Genomic DNA, 26,232 nt, shown 5'->3' on the forward strand with positions numbered 1-26,232 from the left:
TAAAAAAGGTCTATCGCTGCTGTCGTAAACTTTAAACACATCGTCAGTATCTCAGGAGAAGAACTGCAATTTTAAAGAAATCTTGTCACGAGTTCCTTTCATGTAATAACTTGATTTATCTGTAAGCACCGATTTCAAACCCAATCAACTGATGTACTGAAAATGGACTGCTAAATTATCAACACCTCAAATTACTAAATAATAGAGTGTCGGCCGTTTAGATCAGATAAACAGGCGAATAATTAGAGGACTCACACAAAGGACTAAGACATTCATCAGTCGGTCTATGCTGGTCCTCTTGAAGATGCTCTTCCCACAGTTCTGCATCAGCTTCGTCTCTGGACCTGCAAATAAAGAGGAACAGAAACAAGTTAAATGTCAAATGATCTCACCTCTTCCTCTATTTAAAACCGTCTTAGTGTGTCTTTATGTCAAATCAGACACTTAAGTTTTGTTCTTCATATCTCTCTCCTAACATGGTAACAAGGTTCCACTAGTTCCCTATTGATGACAAGACCTTCCTCACCTCCAAACAGCACTAGTCCGAAGCACCACTCGGTGTTCCTCAGGGTGCAGCCTCGCAGCAGGATCTTCTCGTTGTCCAGCGAGTATTTCTGACTGGTGTAGGTTAGCGTTCCTGTGAAGCGGTCGAGGCGGTTGTTGGGGGGTTCACAGCGTACCTCGCCTTGAGGGAGAGAGAGAGAGAGAGAGAGTTGACACAGCAGGTTTGAGGCTGTGCTCAGAATGACAAATGAGCTATTGAAGCATGAATGTATACAATATATGTATGACTATTACATGTTTGTATTTATTCTGATTAGAACAGAAGGTTTTGTTTGTAGAAAATATAGACATTTAGTGAAAATATATGCCCTCTGTGTCACAACCCGTTCATTAACGTGTTCCTGGGTCAGATTAGGAGATGGTTATAGTACCACTAGGAGTTTACGAAAGACCTTCTTAGCACACTTTCACAAGCCATGGTCCGTTTGGCTAGTCCGAATCAGAGTGAAATTTATATTTTTGGCTTCTATTTAGTCCGGTTTGGTTTCACAGTGCACAAATTAAAGTGGACCAAATGCAAAAAAAGATTTGCTGAGGGGCGTGTACGAAAGAGCGAATTTATCTTTTTCATCTCCAGAGCTGCCACTTCTATGCAGGGAATCACAGACTTTGATATATTGTTGTCGACGTGTTTTCGCTTTGACTTGGCACTGATCTACTGTGCACATGAATCCCTTCTCCTCCAGTTCATCTCCAGTGACTTTATTTAAACTTTAACATATTCTGTATGTTCTCTTTGGCCCAGATGTCAAGCATACATCAGACTTCTGCAGAACACCAGGTCCGTCCTCTCCCACTCGTGTTAACCTCGTTTACCTGTGTCCATCTCAACAAATGCCCGCACAGGCAGCCTGCAGAACTGCATTCACAACTGCCCAAACGAACCGCACCAGAGTTCAATTAAAACAGACTAAATGTTGGCTTGTGAAAGTCAAATCACGGAACACAGTAACTGAGATAGTGAGAAATCAGGACACAACTGCACACAGATGATCAGAAACCTGGACACTTAGTGTGTTTATATACTGTGCACGCTTGCAATTTGAGAAACCAACAGTTGGTTGTCCTCTAGTAGTCTTACCGTTGAAGTCTGCCAGTTTTTCACTATCCTCTCCCAGGTCTCCTGTCACGGGCAGCGCCTGTCTCACCTTCAGGTTAGTCTCTCTGAGGAAGAGGAGGAGAGGAGGACAATAAAGAGAATAAAGAGGAGGGAGGATGATATGGTAGACACAAAGAGAAGAAGGAAGAGAAAGTGGCACGGAGGAAGAGGTTGAAGAAAAGCAGAAACAGATGATGACAAAAAGGAGGAAGAGGAGGACAAAAATTACAGACAACGTCCTGTTGGTGCGTTAATTGTACGTTAAACAAGCTCACATCATGGCGTTACACAAATACTAGACTAACCCATCCAATTCTGCTGTCTCGATGTACACCAGGTTGAGCGGTTCACTGCTGGAGAGCAACAAGAGGTCGGCCTGAAATTACAGCACAGAGGGATTCATCAGTGAAATACGTCGCTAGTTTGTCTTTCTGATAAACAAAACAAATATGAATACAACTCTGAACATCAGTTTTATTATTCATCATACTATTGGAGCTGTATATGGAACAGTGTCCAACATATTTAGACTACAGCTGCCTGCATGCGTTATTGTAAATCAGTGATCAATAACAGAGACAAATAGAGTGATTTCCAGCAATAATAACACAATATCCCTTTTCTAATAAAGTTTCTATCAAAGAAGGAAGTCATTGTAACTTAACACCAGTTGAAAACTTTGTTTTTGCTGACAGCTTTGTGGGTTTTCTTTCTTTTGCAAAGGAAAACTAGAATGACCTCCTTGCGGTTGTATGCCTCTGCAAACCTGTCAAGTTGAAGATTACATCCATGTCTGTCCAAAATGTGTTCACTTCATCATTTGATCTTGTTAGACAATTGTGTAAAATTGTCATAATTAGCATAATGTGTTTGTGAGGACGCAGTGACCTTCACCTTTGACCTTTGACAACCAAAATCGAAGGCGCGGAGGCATAAAAAGAGAGGTTGTCCAAACACTGAATATTGCAAACACCCAAAAAATGTAGTGATGCAACATTTCAATCTTCAATGGTCTTTTAAAAATTCTAAAATTTTGCCATGGTATAAAAAAGAGCTCCAAAGATAAAGGTTTTAAAAAAAACTGTTAACTCAGAAATAAAACAATAAATCAAGATGACAAACAGAGTACAACTGTGCAACAAAATGCAAAATATAAAGGAAATAAGCGCAGGTGAAATCTGTTAGGAGAAGAAGTTTATATATATATTTCACCAATTTACTCACCGTGACAAACTGGTTGTTTTCCAGCTTGATGATGTCTCCCACCTGGACGTCCATCCATTTCTCGCTCTGCAGTCTGAGAACAGGAAACAGGCTGTTAAGTGGATGTTTGGACTCTGAGAGTTCAGAGAAAACTAATGTTTTTCTTTTCCCTTTTCTTTCAAGAGTGTCGGGAAATAAACTGTCCATAAATAAACACTGAACACCGAGGTCATTCTCATATTAGTTCCCGTTCCCTCACTGCATGTTCCTGCCAGCTTCCTGTATTATCTGTCTGCCAATAATAGGTTTTAAAACTTGGCTCGAACACAAATATTTGATGCTCTTCAGGGTTTCTATTTCATCTCTCAGTCCATGCTGACGATTCAAATTGGAGCAGAAGACATTGTTTACTTTAATTTGTAGTAATTAGTAATAAAGTATTATAACATATTTATCGTTTTTCTTTAAAGCCTCATACACTTTAAGATTAAATGCACAATTTTATAAAACTTTTTTATACAGAAATTGACAAATTAACCTTCACACTGAAGATAACAAGTAGCCTACAATGGATTTGACATTGCTCAGTACATTTTAAATTAGGTTTCAGTAGATTTTTGCTCAAGTTATTTCATTAAGTTAATTATTTTTGTGCTCTTTTCACCACATTGTAAAATGTTTTTTGAATGCCAAATAATTAACTTCATAATCACTATAGTGCTTGTGATGATTATTTGTCATTCGTTTCCAACACTTGTAAAATAACTGATTAATAGAGTAATTGAAAGAATATTTAATACAATCATCAAACATGAGAAAACAATTACTTTTTACCGTCCATCTGGCCTCTCAATCAATATTGATGCAAATATGCATGTTTGATAATAGAACTCACATTCAGTCTTTGCTGGAAATAAAATCTGCTTCATAAAATGGTAAAAGCATGAATTTTATCCACTTTACAGTTTTTGTTATTGAGAAAACAATAACTTTTAAATGAAAAAAAAAACTCTACTAATGAACATGACAACCGAATCTGTAGAAAACAATGTTTGTACTCCAACACACGCCACATCGAGCACTCCTCTCGTATTAGCAGACATCAAGTCAACAGGAAGAGAACGGACTCTTCCTACCATCCAGCAGCTGCTTCCTGTGGAGCCCTGAACACTGACCAGTTGGCACAGAGCCGCTGCCCAACAGCCAACCAGAGCAAACCCAGGAGGAAAAACAGACACCACATACGTGCAAATATTTGTATCCAGTGCACCAAACACATCTAAATATACAGTTAATGTTGGGATCTTACTGTATACCCACAGAGGTCTAAGCTCATCAATAATGTTAATCACAACATGTTGATCATATGTATTGTCCTTGTTGTATTATGTTTGCACAGAAGCAAATCATTGATTGATATCATTGAGGACACTGAGGTCATGTGTTCGGCATTGTTTCTGGATATTTGGGGATTTTAACAATCTGAGGACGAGTTTACATTTTACAAATAGACACATGGTGGAGTTTTAAGGGCTGATTCTGATTTATTTTTTTTGATTAAGTAACTTTAAATTTGGTTTTAGGTAACAATAAAACCAAACAAACAAAACATAAAACAAATTTAAATTAAATTAAAAAGTATTTAGTGCAGCTTTTCTAAACCAGAATTATATATCTTTAATAAATATAGAAAAATATAAAATGTTTTTTTTATGCCTAGTCCATAATTTCTCAAGGGGGTGTGGTTGTGTTAGGAAATTTGGACCCTATCGTCTAAAATGCATATTTAAAGCTCACTTTCACCTTTGTATGACTTTCAGTTCTTCTGTTTATAGGACAAGCCCAATAGATATTTTTGACCTTCCCTGTATATTTTTAGTGTGTATTCCTGTACTTTGACCCATCTATGTATTCCTCGCGTGCTGCATAACCTAAAGTGGCCGACAGGAAGCAGCTGCAGGACGGTGGGGAGCGCTTGTTTTGTATCCTGTTTGCCCTGAAGTCTGCTATTTCAAATATGTGAGGTATGCTTGATTTGTAGGTGGGATCTGATGGGCATGTGGGCTTTATGTTATATGTTATATATTGCATGTCTTTAATGCACATATTTCTTATATTCTCATTTCTTATTTTTCTTATTTACTTATATTTCTCTACATATATTGTGTTATATATTGTAGCATAATGTATGTATGTAATTTACATGTTACTCCTTTATTTCTATTTTCTTACATTTCTTAATGTTTATATAAGAGCAACTGTAACTTCCCAATTTCCCATATCTGATTCTGATTCAGATATGAGCTGAAACAAGCAAACACTATAACTTTAATAAAGCTAAAGGGCACCCAAGATGGTTCCCTGAGGAACACCAACCTGTACAGAAAAGTAAAAGGACCCTGATGGTGCGACACAAAAACCAGGATGTAGCTACCTGAAAATTTGGATATATGCACATGAACAAACTTACTTTCTGTCAATAAGGACTTGAACTTTTCTGTTGTTGACTTGATTGTCGCTCCTGTGGCGATTCTGGGAAGAAGAAACACAATGAAACAGCACTGAGTCATAAATAAACTAAATGGTATCACTGACTGACTCATTAGTTCTGACGACAATTCCCATGAAAGGGAATTATTAGTCAGTAATTAACATATTGCGTTATAATTTGTCATAGAGATACTGAGGTCTCAATGTGTGGGAGGTGATATGTTGTTGGAGTTACAGTATCAAACGGGAACCTCCCGTTAGAGATAGGCAGTTAGGCCTTTGACCTTTTCTCAAACCTCTAATTAGCACTTACGGGTCTCCTTTGTCTCATTCTGTCTCTCTCTTTAGTTTCTGATCTGTATTTGTACAGAGACAGTCAGGCGGTTTCCCTTTTATAATGACCGACACAACTGTCAACTGTTTTCTGAAGCAATTTTAACACTACCCTAATGGACAAATTTACTGCTTCATCTAGTTAGTTACTACTTAATTTACTATTTGAAATCATTAAAATTACACAGGTCAGATATTACAAAGAGTCAATCAAGCTTTGCACAGAACAGAAACTCTCGTACTTCTTTCTGTCCAGAAGCCAAAGGGTTTAAGTCCAGATTTCTTGCTCTGTCAAACAGCAATCATGAGTGAAAATGAAGGAATGACATACGTTAAATATATTATCAAAGGAAGCTAAATTTTAAAAGAAAATTAACTTGTTCTTCCTGTGCCAAACCCAGAGGGGTTTTTGGGGGGTTTTGTGATTTACTTCCTGGTAGGTCAAGGAGTTTCTGTTTTCAACTTTTACATTATTTTTTAACTGATCTCTATGAAATCTAGTTGACTGAAAGGCCTCAGGTAAAGGAACAACCAATTACAATTTGGTCACCATCCTAATTTATGACACCAACAATTAGGTTCCCAACTTTTCACCCCTTAAAACAAAACAAAACCTACTACTAAATCCATTTTTCCCCCTTGCTTTAAAAAGAAATAATCTGAAAAGGTAAAAGAGTCATTTACAAGGGGGAAAAAGAGGCTATGACGTAGCCACAGGTGTGCCAGTGTGTGTCTGTGCCGCCCAAAGAGGCAGCTGGCACCCCCAAAAATCAGATGCAGAATTAATTTTAAGTTATATTTCTTACTTTAACGAGTTATTATTACTGAATAAAACAACCCCGCCATTACCCATCTGCAGCCGTTCTATAATTATACTAGTGGACGTTGGCAACCCAACACACGCATTTACAGGAAAAAGGTCATGAGAGGTCGTCGTGTGCGGCTGGTGTTACACCAAAATCTGTGACCACCGAAATCTGTGACCGCAGAGAGCCAGCAACACATGAGGTCACCATTTCTGACGGCTGTTGTCAGAAAATGTGTACTTAAAATAAATAAATACCTGTGTAATAATTGAGTCAAATATGTGACAGAAAACACATAAAACTAAATTGTTAAAAAACATAATGTATTTTAATATTTTATTACTTTAAAGATATGTTCACAAAACTCTAAAATAAAAGCAAAAGATAAGTACAGTGGGGTCACATTATCTGACGACAGCCGTCAGAAATGGTGACCTCATGTGTTGCTTGCTCTCTGCGGTCTCCGATTTCGGTGGTCACAGATTTTGGTGTAACACCGGGACCGGGAGAGGCTGCACAGAAAGCTACTGGGGCCGGTAGGAAACAGAGTGACAGCTGGCAGTTTTGCTTACACAACTTTTCATAAATATATCCTGTCGTGGCTGTATTAGTGCCCAACTGCCTCCGAGCGCTCGCATGGTCCCCTACATCTCAAAGTACCAGGCTGAATTTCAGTCCCAGTCCACCCCTGGATAATGTGACACACCCTGTTTTTCTGATGCACACACACGGGGGGTTTTCTGGCTATGTTAGTGGTGAGATGGAAGTCTGGCAAAATAAGCACAACATTGTCTAATATTAATGTTTTTTATGCTTTCCTCTTCTGTTAATCATCTCTTCCTACCGTATCACAATTTGGGAGCCACTGGAAAATGAGGCTTGATCCAAATCAAATGTAGAAACTACTGTTTATCCATGTAGATAAAACTAAGCAATCACTACAATATAAGAAATACAAAACTCTGCAGTTCAGTAGGCGGAAGCTCTTAAAAAAACGTCTTTTCACAGCAGCTTTCCCAACACTGGCAGTGTTTCAACGTTTGTTTTGCAAGGTCATCCACCTTGCCATACATGGTCAGTCTGGAGTTGCTGTGTACCTGCTAATATCAACTCAAGCCTGAACGCAGTGACATCACTAAAGGAACAGATGGGTACCGGCGGCGAGGAAGACCGTTCAGGCTCGCCACTGCTGCCGAACAAAAGGACTCTTGTTCTCCTCCTGCAGCTAATGTTTAACCCATGACAACACTAATTTCCTCATGGTGGTTTGGCATTAGGTTATTGGATGCCACACACATGCTTTTGCACACATACTGTACATACACGTTTGTTAGGTTGACCTTGGCGGCTGAAACGATGTAATTTTCCTTTAATTGTTTTAGAGGTATGTTTCCTTCCGTTTTGGTTCCCGTAAAGTGAGAAGAGAAAAAGAAAACAGTTTGTCAGCCATTAACTAAAAGAGTCTACTTCCTGATGAACTATCAGTAGAGGTCAGCTGTGATATGGGGAGGGGAACTTTTGTTATTACTTAATCAGTCAACTCCCATATGGCATCATTTTTTATCACCAAAGGAGAACTGCATCACAAGATTTCACAAATCTGACTAATGAAACAGTCTGTTGAGGAATATTTTTACAGAAAAGTAATCCCTTGACTAAAAAACTGAATGTAGTGTGTTGTTTTGAAAATGTTAGGTTTCTATTTGCCAAGATACTTCTTGGAATAAGGGAAATAAAATGCCAACCTGAGCTCAACTCAGTTTAAAATATGCTTATATTAAAACTTAATCAAACAGAGAAACAGTTAATTTGACCTTGAGCTAGATCACACGAGTTAGGAAGAGTGTGAAGTGTTTTGTACATGAGACTGCTGATGTTAGTGGAACTGTTTATCCCACAATCAGAGAGTAAACGATGATTATCAGCTACATGAGATAACATGAAATAACATGCAGTTCTGTGTCGTTTTGTAAAAGAGTTGGACTGATATATTTTAGTTTAGGTGAGACCAAAGACTGTTGGTAGGAGTCTTTGGTCTCAAAGTCTCAAGCTTTGTAGGCACAACAATTTACCCTGACACATTTTGGGACAGTCTAACAGCATCACGCTACTTCCACCTTTGCCACTGAAAAAAGACAGACTTTGATCACACGACCTGAAGAGGTTACTTGTCGGGAAAACTTAAACATATCTCGTTTTAAGTCAGAGGTTCCCAAACTGAGACGGTGTTCTTTTTTCCCGACTTAGAGGCATGTTACTCAGTTTCTATATTAAAGGGACTGTTTGTAAGAATCAGAAATGCTTGTTAACAGCGACACCTGTGGCCGTTAAGTCAACGAAAGTCAGCGTCGGGCTCGCGCTTGTGTTCGCCCTACATAGACATGAACGAGCATCGCTCAAAACAGTGAGGCGACACACGTCAGCTTAAACCACAATATCACTCTATGTTTCACCTGCTTGGCAGTAATATTAGCTGACCAGACAAAGGTCTCTCCATGAATCAATGCTGATCCTAGTGTTGGCTTTTCCTGCATCAGCCTCCTGACCGCGGCCGGAGGGAACATGGGAGACACCGGAGTTTTGGTCGGGGACGATAACGGTTGTCGCTGCGGAGCCCCGTCACTTCACAAGACACGGGAAACCTCTGTTGGTCTGGAGGAGCTGAAGCATTTATTTCTGCACAAACGTCCACTGTAGATTCACTAGATATTCTCAGAACTACTAACTCTCCTGCAGTGTGTCGTGTGCACGCATAAACGTGAGAGTGGAGCGAAATAGCGAGAACGAGCGCGGTGTGTTAGTGAATGCAAGCAGACAGAGGAGCAGAGGAGCGGAGTACAGCAGAGACTCCGACCCTGGAGACCAAAGCTACGGTCTCCCCCGCGTCCTCCGACCGCGGCCAACACTGTTTTGCAAGACGGGCTTCACTAGATATAACTTTGCAGTTTTGGTGCTTCCGTGTAGTTTGTGTTGGAGTCTTGTCTGAACAGCGTAGCCACATGCGAGCACGCGTGGGACACCGACCCGGATAGATTTATACGTGTAAGAAGTTACAAACAGTCCCTTTAAATGTGTAAAACTGTTTTACGCCAACCAAACTACCAACGCTGTCATTTTTCAGGTTACAGTCTCTACACAGCTTCTTAAGGGTTGTAAAGTCTGCAGTGAAATCTGCTTCTACATGCTTTAAATCAACTGGGAACTGAAAAAAATCTGGTACATTATACGTATTGCACGATTCTTCTGATCAGTATGTGTATTTTGATGCCGGCCAAGATTCAGGAGCAGACTACTGTACTAGTACCTCAAAAGTCAAAGTAAAAATTGTTAAAAGTGAGATGCTACTCAAAACACTTACGATATCGTCAGTGGCATCCTTGGCAGCGGTGACTGTCAGCACAAGGACCAGAGGTACGACCGTGGTGAACCAGGACAGAGAGGAGATCTGAGGAATCACCTGAAGAACACACACACACACACACATACAGAAAACTGTCTTTAATTCACTTTAGTTTAATGAAAAGAGACTTTTAAAGAAAAGTAAAGATACTTCAACCAAAAGAGAAAATGAGGACAAAGAAAACATGCATATGACAACAGAAATGATGTGACATTAAGACTCAAGTAGACAAACAATCAACAGGAGGCACAAATGATTGTACAAGATTACATTTATTTTAAACTGCTCTAAAAGGAAATATTTGTGGTAGAGAGAAGCAACAAAAAGAAAGATGTTTGTGGGTGTTAAGGAGAGAAGAGTGCGTGCGTTGTGTTAATGAAGGTAAAACTAATGTCATTACCAAAATAACCACAATTTCGAGATTAAAGATTAAAGGAACTAAAAAGGAAGACGACAAAACAAGTTGAACAACGCTGCATTGCAAAAGCATTCCTGTGTCTACAAGGAAAGTTGCAACATTTTTTGCCTCTATAAGCTTTTTAATCAATATTATTGTCCAACCCGTGTGTATGTGCATTTAATTGGATCTATAAATATAAATAAATCTATAAGACAAGTTTATACTGCAAAATAATATTGTTTTGCTTGATTTTAAGATAAGATACTTTATCTTTATTTATCCCGTGGGGAATTGTTGTGCAGCATTTGCAGTACAAAGTATAAAAAAAAGTGCAAATAAAACAATATATATATATATATATATATATATATATATATATATATAAATATAAATAGCAGTATGGTGCAAAACAGGTCCAAAAACCAAATGTACACAATGCAGAAATGTACAGGTTGTAAACAGTAAGTGTCATAAGTGTAACTGGTTAACAGTAAGGTTGCAATTTAAAATATAAACGTGCACATTTTGCAGACAACTTTAATAATAATATGTGCTCATTATGTATACCAAGGAGGAATTGTTCGGTCCCATTCTGGTTTGTCTGTCTCCGTTTGTTGCTCAAAAACTTGTTTCCAGATTTAAATGAAATTTGGTTGAACATCAAGTTTTGTGATAAGGAGGAGCTGATCCAAGAACATTTTAAAGTTGTTTCCTGTTGTTTTATTAAATGTGCAATAAAGACCAGATAGATTCTGATGCATACTGAAAATATATGAAACTATTGAATATTATTCATTTAAAGCTGCTGTTGAATTCCTCCTCCTCCTCCATGACCTCTCTGGTGCAACATGAATGTTTTGCAAACGATGAGGCAATTTCCTGTACTGGATATTACACTTCCTTAATCTCATTGCGCTTGATTCATGCATTTCCTGTTTGGTTAACACACACAGCTTCAGTGTGAACAACAGTTGCTCGCTGCAGATTGAGTTGTGTTGTACTGTATGTGTGTGACGGTGATTCTCACAACGCAGACTGTCAGCGGCCTTTGACAGTTTTATATTGTAATATAATAGTTTAATTTCACTATGATCTAAAGATGGTCTGTGTGGACGATAATGCTTTTTTGTCTTACATTCTGCATAATGAATTTTTGTACTTTAAGTATATTTCGGTGATAATACTTTACTTTTACTCAAGTACAGTTTTGAATGCAGGACTTTACTGGTAACAGAGTATTTTTACAATGTAGTATTGCTACTTTTACTGAAGTAAAAGATCTGAATTGAAGCTTGGGGCATGGTAAAACTGTAAAATGTGCATTTTATTATTTGAGACATTTCATCACATTTTGCATAAAATTTGCTTGACAGCTGGATGGCAGCCTGTATGTTTCCTGCATGTATGTATGCGTTTGTTTCTCTCACCTGGAGCACCAGCAGAAACATGAAGTAGGCATTAGCGATCCTCTGGAACTGCTCAAACAGGTTAAGAGGTAGGAAGGTGAAGGGGTTGTACTTGGAGGTCTTGATGGCGTTCGTCTGGAAGAGGTGTAAAGAGAGAATATACTCAATGAATATACATACGGACCCATAACAAGATATTTTAAGCTTTATGTTTCAGTGAGAAATGACTCATTTAATGATGGAGGAACCGTTTCTTGGGTATTGGTGGTTGACATGCTGAAAACATTTTGTCTGTGCGAAACTGAGGTCAAATAACACATCAAAACAGGAAACACAAATTCTCGATCACGAGGTTGGTCATAACGACATTTACAACATGCTTTGTGTGACCTCTCGTCCTTGTTGTCATTATTGTAAAAATTAAATTCTTATAATAAATGTTACAGTTCACTGTTTGTTCAGAGGAAACCAACATGCAGGCATGATGAGGTTACTGTTTCCTTCTCCCTGACAGAGAAGATAGCTCAGTTCTGTGAAGACACATAGCCGACTGTTTCCCCTTTTGAACTAAGGTGTATTGAGGTATTTTCTTTGTTTTCTCAAGGAACAAGGGGCAATAAAAATAAATATTTTTTTACTTTTGTCCTTTTTACCATTACCACAATGTTAGCTAATGTCTTTATCACCTGCCACTGCCCCTGGTGTGACCTGACAATCTCTGCTATTTGATATACCGGTATGTATAAAGGAAAGGATTTTGCAAAAATTACCTTTTCAAGCAGATCCTTCACGTTATTAAAATAATTGTTCAATAATGTATTTCGTAAATCAATTTTGCAGTTCTTTATCTCTCAAATGAATTGCCTTCACACATTGAATATCTGCCTACAAATAATTCATGTGGTCAAAAAGTTGTTTCAGAAGATTGTATATCCTGACAAGAGAAAAATTCTAGAGTCCTTTTATTTCAGCATTAAGCCACAGAAAGATCTATATCATCCATTACAAAGCTATATGTTACACAAAACACTTTCTGATAGCACAAAAAACAAATAAAACACAATAACCGAGTTGCTACTGGAGACGTAAGCTGGTCACAAACAGACAACCTCACCAGTGGAAAAACACACACACTGGTTCTCTACATGTTAGGTCAGTGTGTGCAGCTTGCGTCATTCTGTGGACCGTGTTTATATGGATCCATAAAAAACTTCATTATGGAAATCTGGCTTTCTGCATCCGGGATGATAAGATAGAAGCATGCTGGGTAATAACATTCATGGCTTGAACAAATATTTGCCCATGTTTGTGGTCCTTTGGATATTCAGAGGCCAAAATGTTATGTCAGGGTGTAGATGTTAACAGACAGATGGACTGACGGCCATATTGAATGTACTACTCCCACCTCATAAAACATTTGTAATGCATTTTTTAAGCTTGAATTGTTCACAACAAAGAGGGCAACTAAAAACGTTTGAGTTTGTCCTCACCGGAAGAAATATTAACATTTTTTTATTATTATTTTTTTTTTATCTACATTAATGTAGAGTTGTTTGTTGGGCCCAATCCCCAAAACAAGGCGCGTTAGGTGTGAAAAATTAAAAATAAGATGAAAAAGTGTCTGACTTTTGGTAACATTAATGTTAGTCCAGTCAATAATAAATTCATTATGTGTGATTAAACAAACTGATAATACATAAAATATTAAATTTTGGAGACTGTAGCTGTTAATTGTATTGAGTTGCACTGAGATAAATACTAATATTCAGTCAAACCTCACTGATATTAACATAATCAGAATCAGTTTTATTTGCCAAGTACATACATATGAGGAATTTGACTCCGTTTTTTATGCATCTCTCTAAATGTACTTACACAGAAATAGAAATAACAGCTAGGGACAAGGACAACAAAGCGGGACAAATAAAGGTGAGGAATAGACAGGACTGTTTTGTACACAAGTAGTGAAAAAATAGGTGTGTATATAAATATTATATAAATATATACAGTATATAAAGCACCAATGACCGACAATAAAATAAGAAATAAAATAGTCCATATACATCTGGCAGCCTCTGTGTTGCACTCTCTCTAGAATCAGGAAATCACAAATATAAACATCTTATTCTGAACTACTTTGTTTCTATTTTATACACAGTTCGTGGTGATTACATGATTATTCTGGTACATGAATATGTGGATGTTGATGTCACACAGTCACAATGATGTTTATGTTTACAATATTTATCACGGTCCTGTGCTATCCCCTTATTTTGTACAGCCTTGAGATGTGTATGTCTTCTCCTATTGTCTCATCTGTAGTCTGTCCTATATGTATGATGGCACTCAGTTTCAGTGAATTAATTATTTTGTATCGTATCGTATCGTATCGTATCGTATTATATCGTATCGTATCGTATCATGTCATATCGTATCGTATCGTGTTGTATCGTATCGTGTCGTATCATGTCGTATCGTATCGTATCGTGTTGTGTCGTGTCGTGTCGTGTCGTGTCGTGTCGTGTTGTGTCGAGTCGTGTTGTGTCGTGTCGTATCGCGTCGTATTGTATCGTATCGTACCTAATGGGCAGGTAACTGATAAGCAAGTGTGTAAGTAAAAGTTGAATGTCTGACTGAAATAGTTGAGTGAATTTCTTGGAAGTGTATTTCCTAGAAACGGGTCTCAGGTCAAAAACTCTCTCTGGATAAAACTACTCTAAAATGTTGAATCAAAGGTTCTTTCGTGACCAAAACAGATTTCCCCACATGTTAGACATCTCTGTGTTGTAGCTTAGTTAATCTGTAATGAAAGATGTTTGACTTTATGAGAGTGTAATCTGGTGGGAGGCCTTTGCTCTGTGCCAGGTGGATGTTATCAGGAGGCTGAAAGCTCTTAACCAGTCGGATGTGACTCCCATCTTAGTTTATCACTGGATCTCTTTACTAACAACACCGCCACCCACAGATTTGGTTCTGACTGTAAATGCTTAAATAAAAACACCCTTTTTGGTATTTTCCAGTAGGTTTACAAGTATGGAGGAGGATTTTAACCAAAAACATAATCAAAAAGGAAAATTGAATATTAAAATGTTAGGAAAAACACTAATTTACGCTACTTCTCATTTTCCACTGATGTTTTCAACTTTCCATTTTCCTTTTTAACCTTTTCAGTTACATACCCTATGTGTCTTTATACGTCTGCCTACCAGTATGTGTACATTTATGTATATATACTGGGGCTGTTAAAGTTAACGCCATAATAACGTGTAAACGCAAATCCTCAATACAGATGTAGCAGCAGACATTTTAGAAGTGACACCTCTTACACAACTCATTGGCCTTTTTAATCATATTAGAACCAATCAGAAAAATGCATGCCAGTTCTTTCAAACTTAATAATGATACAGAGTTTTGACCTTGACTGCAGCGACACAGAGAACAAACTGAGGAGAACGAGTTTACCCAGAGGCCGAACTTAACTCTTTGACTCTGGCTGACGTCCAGTCTCCTGATAAGACTAAGACACTCGAGCAGAAAGACACACCCCGAAGGAGGGTTTCTCTTGTAAATATTTGCACTGAGCGATATGTGGTAGTAAACTGTTTTGTCTACAAGGATAGTGGGCTGCATCCGCTGTACACCCCCTTCTCTGTTTTAGAAGTCTTTTAGAGGACAATAGAAACTCACTTTGATGAACTGTGTGAGTGCAATACTTACCGCATACTTAAAGGAGAGGTTATACTCGCGGTCGTTGGCGCGGAGTTTCCTCTCCAGCTCTGATTTGAAAAGACAGAAAGAAATTATTATTATTAATTTACATTCATTTACAAGTCAGTTTACAGATGTATAACATAATGTATAATGGGAACTAAACCCCTAACCACAGCAGTGGTAGGGCTTAAGCTTTGTTTAATACTCGCGCGTTGTTCGTTGCAGTATTCTTCGAAACGCAAGAGGGCATGCAAACAAAATATTCTGTGAAGAAGCAACAAGTCAACATGTGTTACCAGCAAAACGTTATAAACCAAACTCCTCAATGTCGGGGAGGAATTGTAATGAACTGTAAACTCATATCTCATATTCATAGATATACTCTATCGCCTTTATATAATCACTGTAAAGAAAGGAGTCAAGTATTAAATGTATTATAATGAAACAAAGATTAAAAGGTTACCCACAATACGTGAGGGAAGTAATTTGTGGCTCGCAGACGCTCGCGCCGGGGACACTACGGCGAGCATAAACCCGGCTATAGTCTCCCCATAGAAAAGACCACAAAAATGTTACAGATATGTTCATTTCAAGTACTGTATGGTTTTTCTTTGTAAAACGCTTTGAATTTTTATCTTTTGAAAGAAAAAAACATATTGGTGTTTATTTGGACTATTAAAGAATGTGTGAAAGTGAAACTTAACGCATGGGACACGAACATGGGTCTCCTGAATGACATTTTTTTTGCTCTCTAAAATGTTTCACCAGACTCTCCGACCACTTTCTCTGAGTGTTTAATATTGGCACAAATGGGTTTGAAAGCCCGGTGCGTCTCATACAGACGCTAAAGGTATTTGATGCCCTGGGAATGAGAACAGGCTGGCTGTTTCCAAGGTCAAGAATGAAATTTGAACCTTAATGAAAAGTAAAATGCATGTGGTCAAGTTTTACCTTTCTCTTTCTTCTTGACACAATCCACGCCAAAGAACGACATCTTCTCTTCTTCCTCCTTCTGCTATCTATCCATCATACTGTACCGGTCTGTGAAGAAGGAGAGACAGCTGTTACATTGCGGCTGAATAAAAGCATATATCTGAGTCACCTAATATCTTCATAACCAGGAAATAAACACACCCCAGCCTGCTCACGTCAAACATCAGCTTTCTCCTGGAAACTGGAGTTTAAACCTCCTTGCTGTTAAAGTGAGAATGACTTAATGCCCGCCAGCTGCCATTAGGACATTTTCCGTAATGTGCCCTATGAGGTAATCATTCCCCAGTTGCATTGCTTTTTAAACTAACGTTAAAGCAGGTTTTAGGTTCCCAGTACAGCTGGTTTTATAAAAATACATTTTGTTTCTGACTGTAAAACAGTTAGAGAAGAGTAGAGAAGGTGTAAACATCTAAAAAGTGGAGACATTTATTGTTAAAGGGCCACCAAGCATGAGAGAAATGGTCCTCTTAAAACTGAGACATGTTGTGGTTAATGTGATGGACTGCTCATCCATTGTGCTCTCTGTATGTGTGGGTTCAAATCCCACCCTTGTTGCAATCAAGTTTACTTTAGTCTGCCATGTCAACAAACTAACATGCTCCATCATAGCAACCCTCTATACAACACGATCCATTTCTTCATCAGAAATGTTCTCTTCCTCATTGATGTACTGAAACGAAACCAATGACAATGCAAGTTTTTTAAGTTTTAAGAAGGGCTGTCAAAGTTAACGCGATAATGCTGTAACGCAAATTCATTTTAACGGCACTAATTTCTTTAACGCGTTAACACAATCAATCTTTATGAGGTTGTAGCAGGCTCAGTTTTAAAGCTAGAGAGACGATACTGGCATCATATGAAACTAGAAAACCTAAGAATCCAAACATGTCATACTAGCTTGTCGCAAAGGAGGCTAAATAAAGCTCCAAACTTACGCAACATTTTGGTGAGAAAAAACTGTCATGGCCATTTTGAAAGGGGTCCCTTGACCTCTGACCTCAAGATATGTGAATGAAAATGGGTTCCATGGGTACCCACGAGTCTCCCCTTTACTGACATGCCCACTTTATGATAATCATATGCCGTTTGGGGCAAGTCATAGTCAAGACAGCACACTGACACACTGACAGCTGTTGTTGCCTGTTGGGCTGCAGTTTGCCATGTTATGATTTGAGCATATTTTTTATGCTAAATGCAGTACCTGTGAGGGTTTCTGGACAATATCTGTCATTGTTTTGTGTTGTTAATTGATTTACAGTAATAAATATATACATACATTTGCATAAAGCAAGCATATTTGCCCACTCTCATGTTGATAAGAATATTAAATACTTGACAAATCTCCCTTTAAGGTACATTTTTAACAGATAAAAATCCTGATTAATCACGATTAACTATTATTAACTAAACATCTAAAACCACTCTACAACGAGCAGTCACATCACATTGGAATGTGTGCGACCTGCAACACATGAGGCAACAAACAGCCATAACGAATTACTAAACCCCTTAAGAAGAAAAGAGGAAGGAAAGCCTCAACATTTTTTCACAGTCCAGTCTTGAGTTCGTTTACGTTCGCTCCACAACATGTGGGTGTGTATCTGCCTTAACTTCCTCCTTTCGATCAGAAAGTTATTACTTCAGGTTTGCATCAGCCCTCCAGTCTGTTAATGTTCTTCCCATGTAGGGCAGAGTGACTCAGAGGGAGGCTCCAGACATCCACTCATTCAGCTATCTGCTCCTTCTGACAGTAAAAGTTCAAAATCAGGAGCCGCGTCTGGTCCCTGCGGTCTGTCTTAGCCGAAAAGTAGCTGTTGGTATATGCCGCTGTTATTTTAGTGGTTTACAGCCCTGCCACACCAACAATCATCAGTGGTCACCTATGGTTGTTGCAGTGTGCCAAGCACCACGGCTCTTTATCAGCAGTCCGAAACACAAATCCAATTAACTGGTCCAAGCCAACTGAATACTTTGTGTCGTAATAGTGAGAAAGTTATGTCAACATAACATGAAAAATATCTTCTTATATCGTGAAAAGGATCTCGTGAAAACGAGAAAAGTTTAACGTTCACATGTGAAAAACTTTTTTTGCGTGTTAAACAGGGAAAAGACAAAAACAAATACAAACTGTTTAACCAAATTCCCCAGAGAAAATAACTTAATGAAGTGCAAATGTCGTCATAAGTGAGGGAAAAAGTGTGTGTGTGTGTGCCCTCTGCCCAGGTTGAGGATTCCTGGACAGGAAGCGGTGGCTTTTGAGCGTTGGTTGCCAAGGTGACGTCAGCGCTTGAGCTATAAATATCAACCACATGTGTTTGTTGAAGAATGTGTGTGTTTTAACAGGAATGCCGGCTCTGGAAAACACCACACACGCACACAGGCAAGACAGTGTGTGTTTTGTCTGCATCATTGTTTTTTTATGTGTGTGTGTCCACATGTTCCCTTTGGTGTTTTGGGGTCTTATGTTACATGTGCAAACATATTAACACAACTCTATAAAGAGAGTAAATGTAACTTGTAACCGCCCAACGCATTATCCACTCTTTGAAAAAGTCCCACAATAAAAACCCCCAAAGCAAACAGTCCACTCATTCATTCACTCCAAATTAACACCCAGTTTATTCCACAGCCAAACACACAGTCATGTGACCCGACAAAAAAAAACTCACTGCAATCATCATGAAGATTTAACGAGCCTTTAAATGTGAATGTCAGACGGCGTGGACGGGAGAGTGTTGGGGAGTTGTTTTGGGGGTTTGGCAGATACTCGGACTTTCCAGGCTTTACTACAGCACTGACACACCACAGACACAAAACTGGTCCCAGTGAATTAGTTATGGAGATGCTGGGAACACTGCTCTCGAGTAAAGGGAAAGTTATTCTAGAAGTACTTGCATGTTAGTAGACTTTTTAAACACCAGAATCAGGGTCAGTTAAAGGATAATGCTGGTGTTATTAGAACATTTAATAAATGATCAAAAGAAATTCACTCTACTACAAAGTATTTCCACTGCCTGACATATCTTGTAAGTTAGTTAGAACACTGTCATCCCGATACGTTCTCATCGCAACTCGTCACATACCACCGCTTTGTCGTCACGCCCTTTGTCGTCAAGCCCTTTTCGGCAACAAAACCACTATAGTTACCTCCACCAAGGCTACGTGTGGTGGTGTGTGCACCGCGACCGAGGTCTGCTTGGAAAAGCCAGACCGTGAGTTTTACAGCACCCCTCGCCAGGACTTCGCCGCTGCCCGGGGCCGTTGAGTTTTCGCTGCGCCCTTTCTCCCTGTGAGGAGGGACGGGATTCCCGGCGCAAATGTCAACCGGGGCGGACTGTCCTCAGTGCGAGGGTTCTGCGGCGATGCCGGCACCTCGTCTCGTTTACCATGTTTATGCTGTGACTTTTTGCCATCAGCATTCATAACCATTCAACCTTTATGATTAAGTTGTTTACTAGAGCACACTAAGTTCTTCATGGATCTAGCCTTGTAATTTTGCTCCCAAAGTGCTCCAGATTGATGCATTTAACTTTAATATGTTCCAAATTTTCTTCCGGGGGAGCACCATACCACAGTCTCTCAAACCCTGTGGGAAACACTGTATTAAGTCATCCAAAACTAGCCCCCCCCCCACTTCAAAACTCATTTCGGCGCCACTGGTTTCAGTTAATGGAACGCCCAATGCGTTTCATACCGGCGCTGAGGGGTGCTTTGTGCGGCGGTATCGAAAGCCGCGACAAAGCCTCGGTATTTGATGCCCTGAGAATGAGAACGGGCTGGTCATCCAAACACTAATGAAACACACATCGGGAAAGCCATATTGTTGCATTAGGGTTACGTATTCCTTCCTTAAAATGACCATTATAACACCATAGTTTTAAACTGGTCAAACATTAAAAACACACAAAACTAGATGTTCACTGCAGACGGATTACAAAACACAACACAAGATTCAAGAATCTGCCGATTTATTTTTATAACGTGCAAAAAATCAATGGAAGCCAATTTCAGATTTTTGGGAAATTGTTTGTTAAAAAATGCAATAAAATGTCTAAATATCATAGTATGGTTTGCAAAATGGTTAGCAGTGATAAAAAAGTACATGTGATAATGGGCTAAACCACAGGTATAGTCCTTTAATATCTCATCAAACTTGGCAAACTGTAAACATTGTATTCTGCCGATCGAAACTTTGGTAAAATGTGTTCCTACATCTCACCTCTATATCCAGATATGTGACTTGTGGTGTTTAAATAGGTCAGAAGGTAAAAACTGTTTCACATGTAGCTTTAAAGCCACAGTGGAAAAACACAAGTGGGTCCCGGGGAGGTTGAATCAGAACAAGTCGTGGTTTAACTCAAACCACCTTTACCGATGAAACCCAGCGATGCTTTGTCTTTGTCCTACTTTTCTGTCTCTGCTTTTATTTTCTCACAAACACACACAACCTTTTACTTTTTAAAGTGCAGGCAACAAACACTGGAATTAATGCTATTCCAGGCAAACAAAGGTGGGTAACAGTATCCCAGTGTCACAGCCACCTGTGACTGGCTCAACAGGTCAGAGGTCACACAGATGAATGGGTGTCTTGTCCGATTAGTGATCTCTGGTTTCTAAAACTGAACAGTGCGGTCTATTATCAAAACTGACTGCTTGTTTGCAGCTGAAAGAAACAACCTTTTGCTCTGAGTGTGTGTGCGTGTGTGCAGACAGATGCCTGATGTGTATCCAACTGGCTGAAGAGCCCTTTTGTGTTTGTATGTTGTTGTTTTTTTAAAAGGATGGTTTTCCTTCAAGGCTAAATTCTTTAAAGCCTGAAAACAAAGCCATGAGGAGGTGCAGAAGTCTTGTTTTCTCTCAGAACACTTGAATTACAATACGCTGTAAGGTTATTATTTAATTTTTGCCCAATGATGCCAAAAGCTTGTTGCCTATTGAAGCTTTAAGGGCCTAACGTATTTGATCCTTAAGCGTAATAGAGCAACCGTTATGAATATATTTGTTTTATCTCCCTTGAAACATGCTGTAGTCCATCCAGCCCCACCTTAAATCCAACTTGACGCACGTCCAAACCACTGCTCTTATCAAAAACTACACCAGTACAATGATGTGAAACACACCTCTCCTAGAAAGAAAAACAGTTCTCACAGGGATGTGCTGTGTGACTTTACCAAGGCCAAAAATACTTAAAACAACTGGGGAAAGATTGGAGTTGTTGCATAATAGTTTCCATAGATCAGCCAATCACACAGTGACCTACAGTAACAGATAAGCCAATGAGCACAGCTGCTGCGTTTTCAGCATGTTTCCTCTCTCTTTGTGTGTTTTGTCTAATGGCAAACAGAGCTCTGGATAAATGAGGTCTATTTCCAAGAGGAGGAGGAGGAGGAGAGAAAGGTGTGTAGAGGAGAAAGAGTTAGCTGCTTTTTTTGTGTTTCCAAGACGAGACGAGAGGAGTCTAACTTTCTCAGAGTTGCTACAGCGGAGAGGCTCTTCATGGCTTCTTGTGCTCTCAGAATAAACAAAGAGCTTGAAGTTAACTTTAAGGGCTTCTCAGGCTACAAACATTAATGGCATGGATGGATTCAGAGACAATGGGCCCCTGAGCACAAACATGTACAGTTTAAGGCCCCCACCCCTCCTACATACAAGCAAGACAATCAGATTGAAATACGAGTCATCGTGTGTCTCTTTGTGGTCATTATGCATCTTTGTGGTCGTTTAGGGTCTATTTGAGGACATTTTGAGTCCCTTTGTAGCCGTTTTGTGTCTCTTTGTGGTCGGTTTGTGTCTCTTTGTAGCTGTTTTGTGTCTCCTTGTGATTGTCTTGTGTCTCTTTGTAGTTGTTTTGCATCTCTTTATAGTCTTTTTGTGTCTCTTTGTAGTACTTTTGTGTCTCCTTGTGGTTGTTTTGTGTCTCTTTGTAGTCTTTTTGCGTCCCTTTGTGGTTGTCTTGCTTCTCTTTGTAGTTGTTTTGCATTTCATTGTGGTTGTGGTGCATGTCTTTGCAGTTGTTTTGCGTCTCCTTCTGGTCATTTCGTGTCTCTTTTTAGCAGTTTTGCATCTCCTTGAGGTTGTTTTGCGTCTCTTTGTGGTCATTTTGAGTCTCTTTGTATTTGTTTTCTGTCTCTTTGTAGTCGTTTTGTGTCTCCTTGTGGTCATTTTATGTCTCTTGTAGCTGCCTAGCGTCTCCTTGTGGTTGTTTTGTGACTCTTTGTAGTCATTTTGCGTCTCTTTGTAGCCGTTTCGTGTCACTTTGTAGTCTTTTTGTGTCTCTTTGTTGCTGTTTTGCATCTTCTTGTGGCTGTTTTGTGAGTCTTTGTAGTCATTTTGTGTCTCTTTGTAGCCGTTTTCCGGTAGGCCTGTTCAATAATCCATTCATGATTACAGGAAACACAGAAAGTTGCCTGAAAGACTTCCTCCATAAAGCATCCACAAACTCTGACAGGGCTTTCATGAAACTGTATTCTGTGAACAACTTTAATGTTTTTATATAAATCTCAGAAGAAACCTTAAAATACAAAGTCCTAGTGCTCAGCTTTCAAAAATCCACCAGGCTACATTTTCTGTTGCATCTCTCTCAACAGGTACTTGTCTTATCAGGCTGCTAGCTAATAATAGCTGCCAGCCCAGACTGTATTTTACAGAGCAACTAAGCAATAAAGCCACCTATAGAGCGAAGCAGAGCCAAAACGAGCAGTCAATTAATCGATTAGTTGGTCGACAGAAGATTAATCTGCTACTATTTTAATAATAAATTGATCATTTCAGGTTTTTTTAACGGCAACTGTGATGGTTATTGTAGTAAACTAAATATCTTTGAATTTCAAAACAAGACGTTTGATGATGTCACTGTGATGATCACTGTTACAGTCCAAACCATTGGTCAGTTCATCAAGAAAACAATCTGCAAATAAATCAATAATGAAATGATTTGTTAGTTAGTGGCAGCCCTGGACTTCCCCTTCATCATTATTTTGTCAGTCCTTCAACAATTTCCCGGTCAGCTGCTCTCTGTGGATTCCACAGTACATCCTGTATTGTTACTGAATCCTTCAGATCGTTGGCCAACGCAACTAATACCACAAAGGAAGGCAGGGAAGGAAATTGCACAGTAGCACAGAATCAAAACAGAAATGCCAACTAGATCCAAGCTTTAACTGTCTAAAAGGTGAATATTTAGATTTTCTATCCGGCGAAAGGTCTTAACAATCAGACCTCCCACCAGACCTGCACCTGCAACTGTTGCTTTTGATAAACCCTTAAAATTGTGTTGTTTCACCATATCTGCCTTCAGATTTCAGCCCAGAAATCTGTCACAGCGACTGAACAATTGCAGGAAGTGTCAGTGAGAGCGAATTCTTGCTAATTGCCAACAAACAGTAACTTCTGGGAAAACAGAGCACGTACAGCATGCTATTAAAACAAGGCTGTGAGCCAACTGAGAGGGATTCTGAGACAATGATTTTAAACCAACATGAAACGTTCATACTCAAACACACATTGCTGAATAAAAGACATCAACGGTCTCCAAACTGTGCTACTGATGTTGTAACAAGTTCAAAATCCCTTTTTGTGCATTTCTATAGTGTATCTTCCTTGCAGAATACTTTACCCTTTTGGACAATAAATTCTGATATCATATGCGATCACTTCTTTCGTGGCAAATCAAAAAACTAAGAGAGAAATCCAATCTGTGCTCTAAACAGCAGGTATTTGGTATAAAAAAATATGCTCAAATCATAACATGGCAAACTCAAGCCCAACAGGCAACAACAGCTGTCAGTGTGTAGTTGCTGATTAAATGTTAATGTTTCAAACTAATCGTTTCAGCTTTACTTTACATTAAAACAACACTGATGCATTTGAGAAGATGGCTTATTTTGACAAATTTTTCAAAAAGCATTTTGTAGAAAAACAAAACCCTGTCAACATGTGAAGGTACCTTAAGGATGCTCAGTGTTTAAGGACATTTAAACAACAGGATGCTGCAGATATTTAAAGCAAACAGAAATTATTTTTATACATGTATTGTTACTCTAAAGAAAAAGGTGTATTTGAGGCGAACGTAAAGTTCAGAAACTAGTAAAAGTTTCGCTCTGCAGAGGGCTCTGGGTTTCACCTGCCCACAGTTCAACCGCATCTCAACTGAAACTCCCCCTCCCAAACTCAATGCCTTTGGTCTGCGGTGGAGGTGGAGGTCTGAAAAGTTGGAGCTGTTTGCAGAGTGAAATGTTAACTGCTGCTGAGATGATGACATGGAAAAGCCCAAAGATGCTAAATGGCCAACTGTCAACATGTTGTTTCAGCACTCTTACACTGTGTTTTACACAGAAGACACAACACTTTAACAGAGCAGCAGCTTCTCTGTCTGTCTGCTCAGGATGCGTTCAGGCACAATATTGAGTGTAGGTCACCTGTGTCTTGGCAGCGCTCATATCCCAACACACAATCACTGTAGTTGCACATGTAAAACAGAAGAAAAAAAGACTGAAAACTACATTTTGGGGCACTTGTATGGCACAAGCAAAATGCCAGATGACGTATATTTCATGCGTGCCAAAGTTTTTTTGGTTTTTTTTCAAACTTAATTTACTCCTAAAGGCTAAACATAGGCATATTTAAACAAACACAATCTGTGACGTGACGTTCACATTTTTTACTCCTACTGTTTAGCCTATCATATGATTTTATATATTTATTTTCTCTACGTTTGGCAGAGATTTACAGGCAGAACCTACGACATGATCAAATAACATCGTTTTGTTGATGCAGTATGGGTTTAAGGGTGTTACAAAACATTTTTGGTCAATAAAGTTTTGGGGGAAAAAAAGTTGATAACCAACTTCTACAGATTTTATTTTCTTCGTTAGTCTGCTATTAATCATCTCAGGACCTCTCAAATTTATCTGGCGACCTTTTGGAGGGGCCCCGACCCCTAGGTTGAGAACCACATTGCTAAACTACTGAGCTGTGTATAAAGCAGTTAAAACGACCTCCAGCAATCTAATGATGTAATATCAGATAACGTATCAGGGGCCAAGTACTTTCCCTTTTGATGCTTGTGTACTTTTGAATGCTTTTACTTGTAACTGAATATTATTACATTGTCGTATTGGTACTTTTACTTAAGTAAAGGTTTTGAGTACTTCACAACGTACCACAGAATCAGCTTCGATCTAACCGACAACAAGGTTGAATGACCAAACAGAAGCCAACATACTGACCGTGTTCCTGTGAGTTACTGATTAATGAATTACTGCGTGAACGTGTGATCACAGGATAAGTCAAACCCTCTCAGTATTCTGTGATTTATGTCTGAAATAAAGAAGCATCATTCTACCACCACTGGGTCGGGGGGGAATATTTTGTATTTTCTTCCTTTTGAGAACATTAAAAACTGATTTGTGACTCTGATGTACGTATGAATAGAGATGTCGCCTGTTGAGACCTCTTTCTCCACCATCGATGAACATGAACAAAGCAACAATGGGAAAGTGAGATGCAGTTATGACACAAGGGCACAATACAGTGTCGAGCCCCGAGCGCCGCACCAAAAGACCCGAACAATCAACCTCTGAATAATTCACCTGACCTCTCAGGCCACAGAGCCACTCCTCCTCTCATCTTACCCGATAAAACCCCGACATTTTGATTGACCTTTTAAACTCAATAATCTCCTTTATGCACCATAAAGACTCAGACACGGCGTCACATCAGTCCAACAACGAGTGACCTTTAAGCTGCCACACAAACTGGGATTTTGACCTGCGTTAGATTCATTTGTTCACTGGCTGGAAGTTATTGATCAAGATAAGATTCAAGGA

The 26,232-nt window shown here is 39.1% G+C and overlaps 1 protein-coding gene across 3 annotated transcripts in view; it reads right to left on the reverse strand.

The window, feature by feature from the left end:
- The window catches only part of LOC119492417 (phospholipid-transporting ATPase ID-like), a 42,184-nt gene that overhangs the window by 12,301 nt on the left and 3,651 nt on the right, over positions 1–26,232 (reverse strand). Inside the window, exons 2-11 of one of the 3 annotated variants that reach the window (XM_037776853.1) lie at positions 16,364–16,453; positions 15,419–15,477; positions 11,723–11,836; positions 9,854–9,952; positions 5,337–5,398; positions 2,888–2,960; positions 1,969–2,039; positions 1,646–1,728; positions 527–685; positions 256–344 (exon numbers count right to left, since the gene is read on the reverse strand). In XM_037776853.1, coding sequence (XP_037632781.1) covers positions 256–344; positions 527–685; positions 1,646–1,728; positions 1,969–2,039; positions 2,888–2,960; positions 5,337–5,398; positions 9,854–9,952; positions 11,723–11,836; positions 15,419–15,477; positions 16,364–16,406 — 852 coding nt within the window. In that variant the 5' untranslated portion in view covers positions 16,407–16,453. Of the gene's footprint in view, positions 1–255; positions 345–526; positions 686–1,645; positions 1,729–1,968; positions 2,040–2,887; positions 2,961–4,002; positions 4,315–5,336; positions 5,399–9,853; positions 9,953–11,722; positions 11,837–15,418; positions 15,478–15,582; positions 15,667–16,363; positions 16,454–26,232 lie in introns of those variants that run through there. The other 2 variants (XM_037776854.1, XM_037776855.1) reach the window with 2 other exon arrangements.

This window comes from Sebastes umbrosus, chromosome 8, assembly GCF_015220745.1.
Source record: "Sebastes umbrosus isolate fSebUmb1 chromosome 8, fSebUmb1.pri, whole genome shotgun sequence".
NCBI classification, from domain to species: domain Eukaryota; kingdom Metazoa; phylum Chordata; class Actinopteri; order Perciformes; family Sebastidae; genus Sebastes; species Sebastes umbrosus.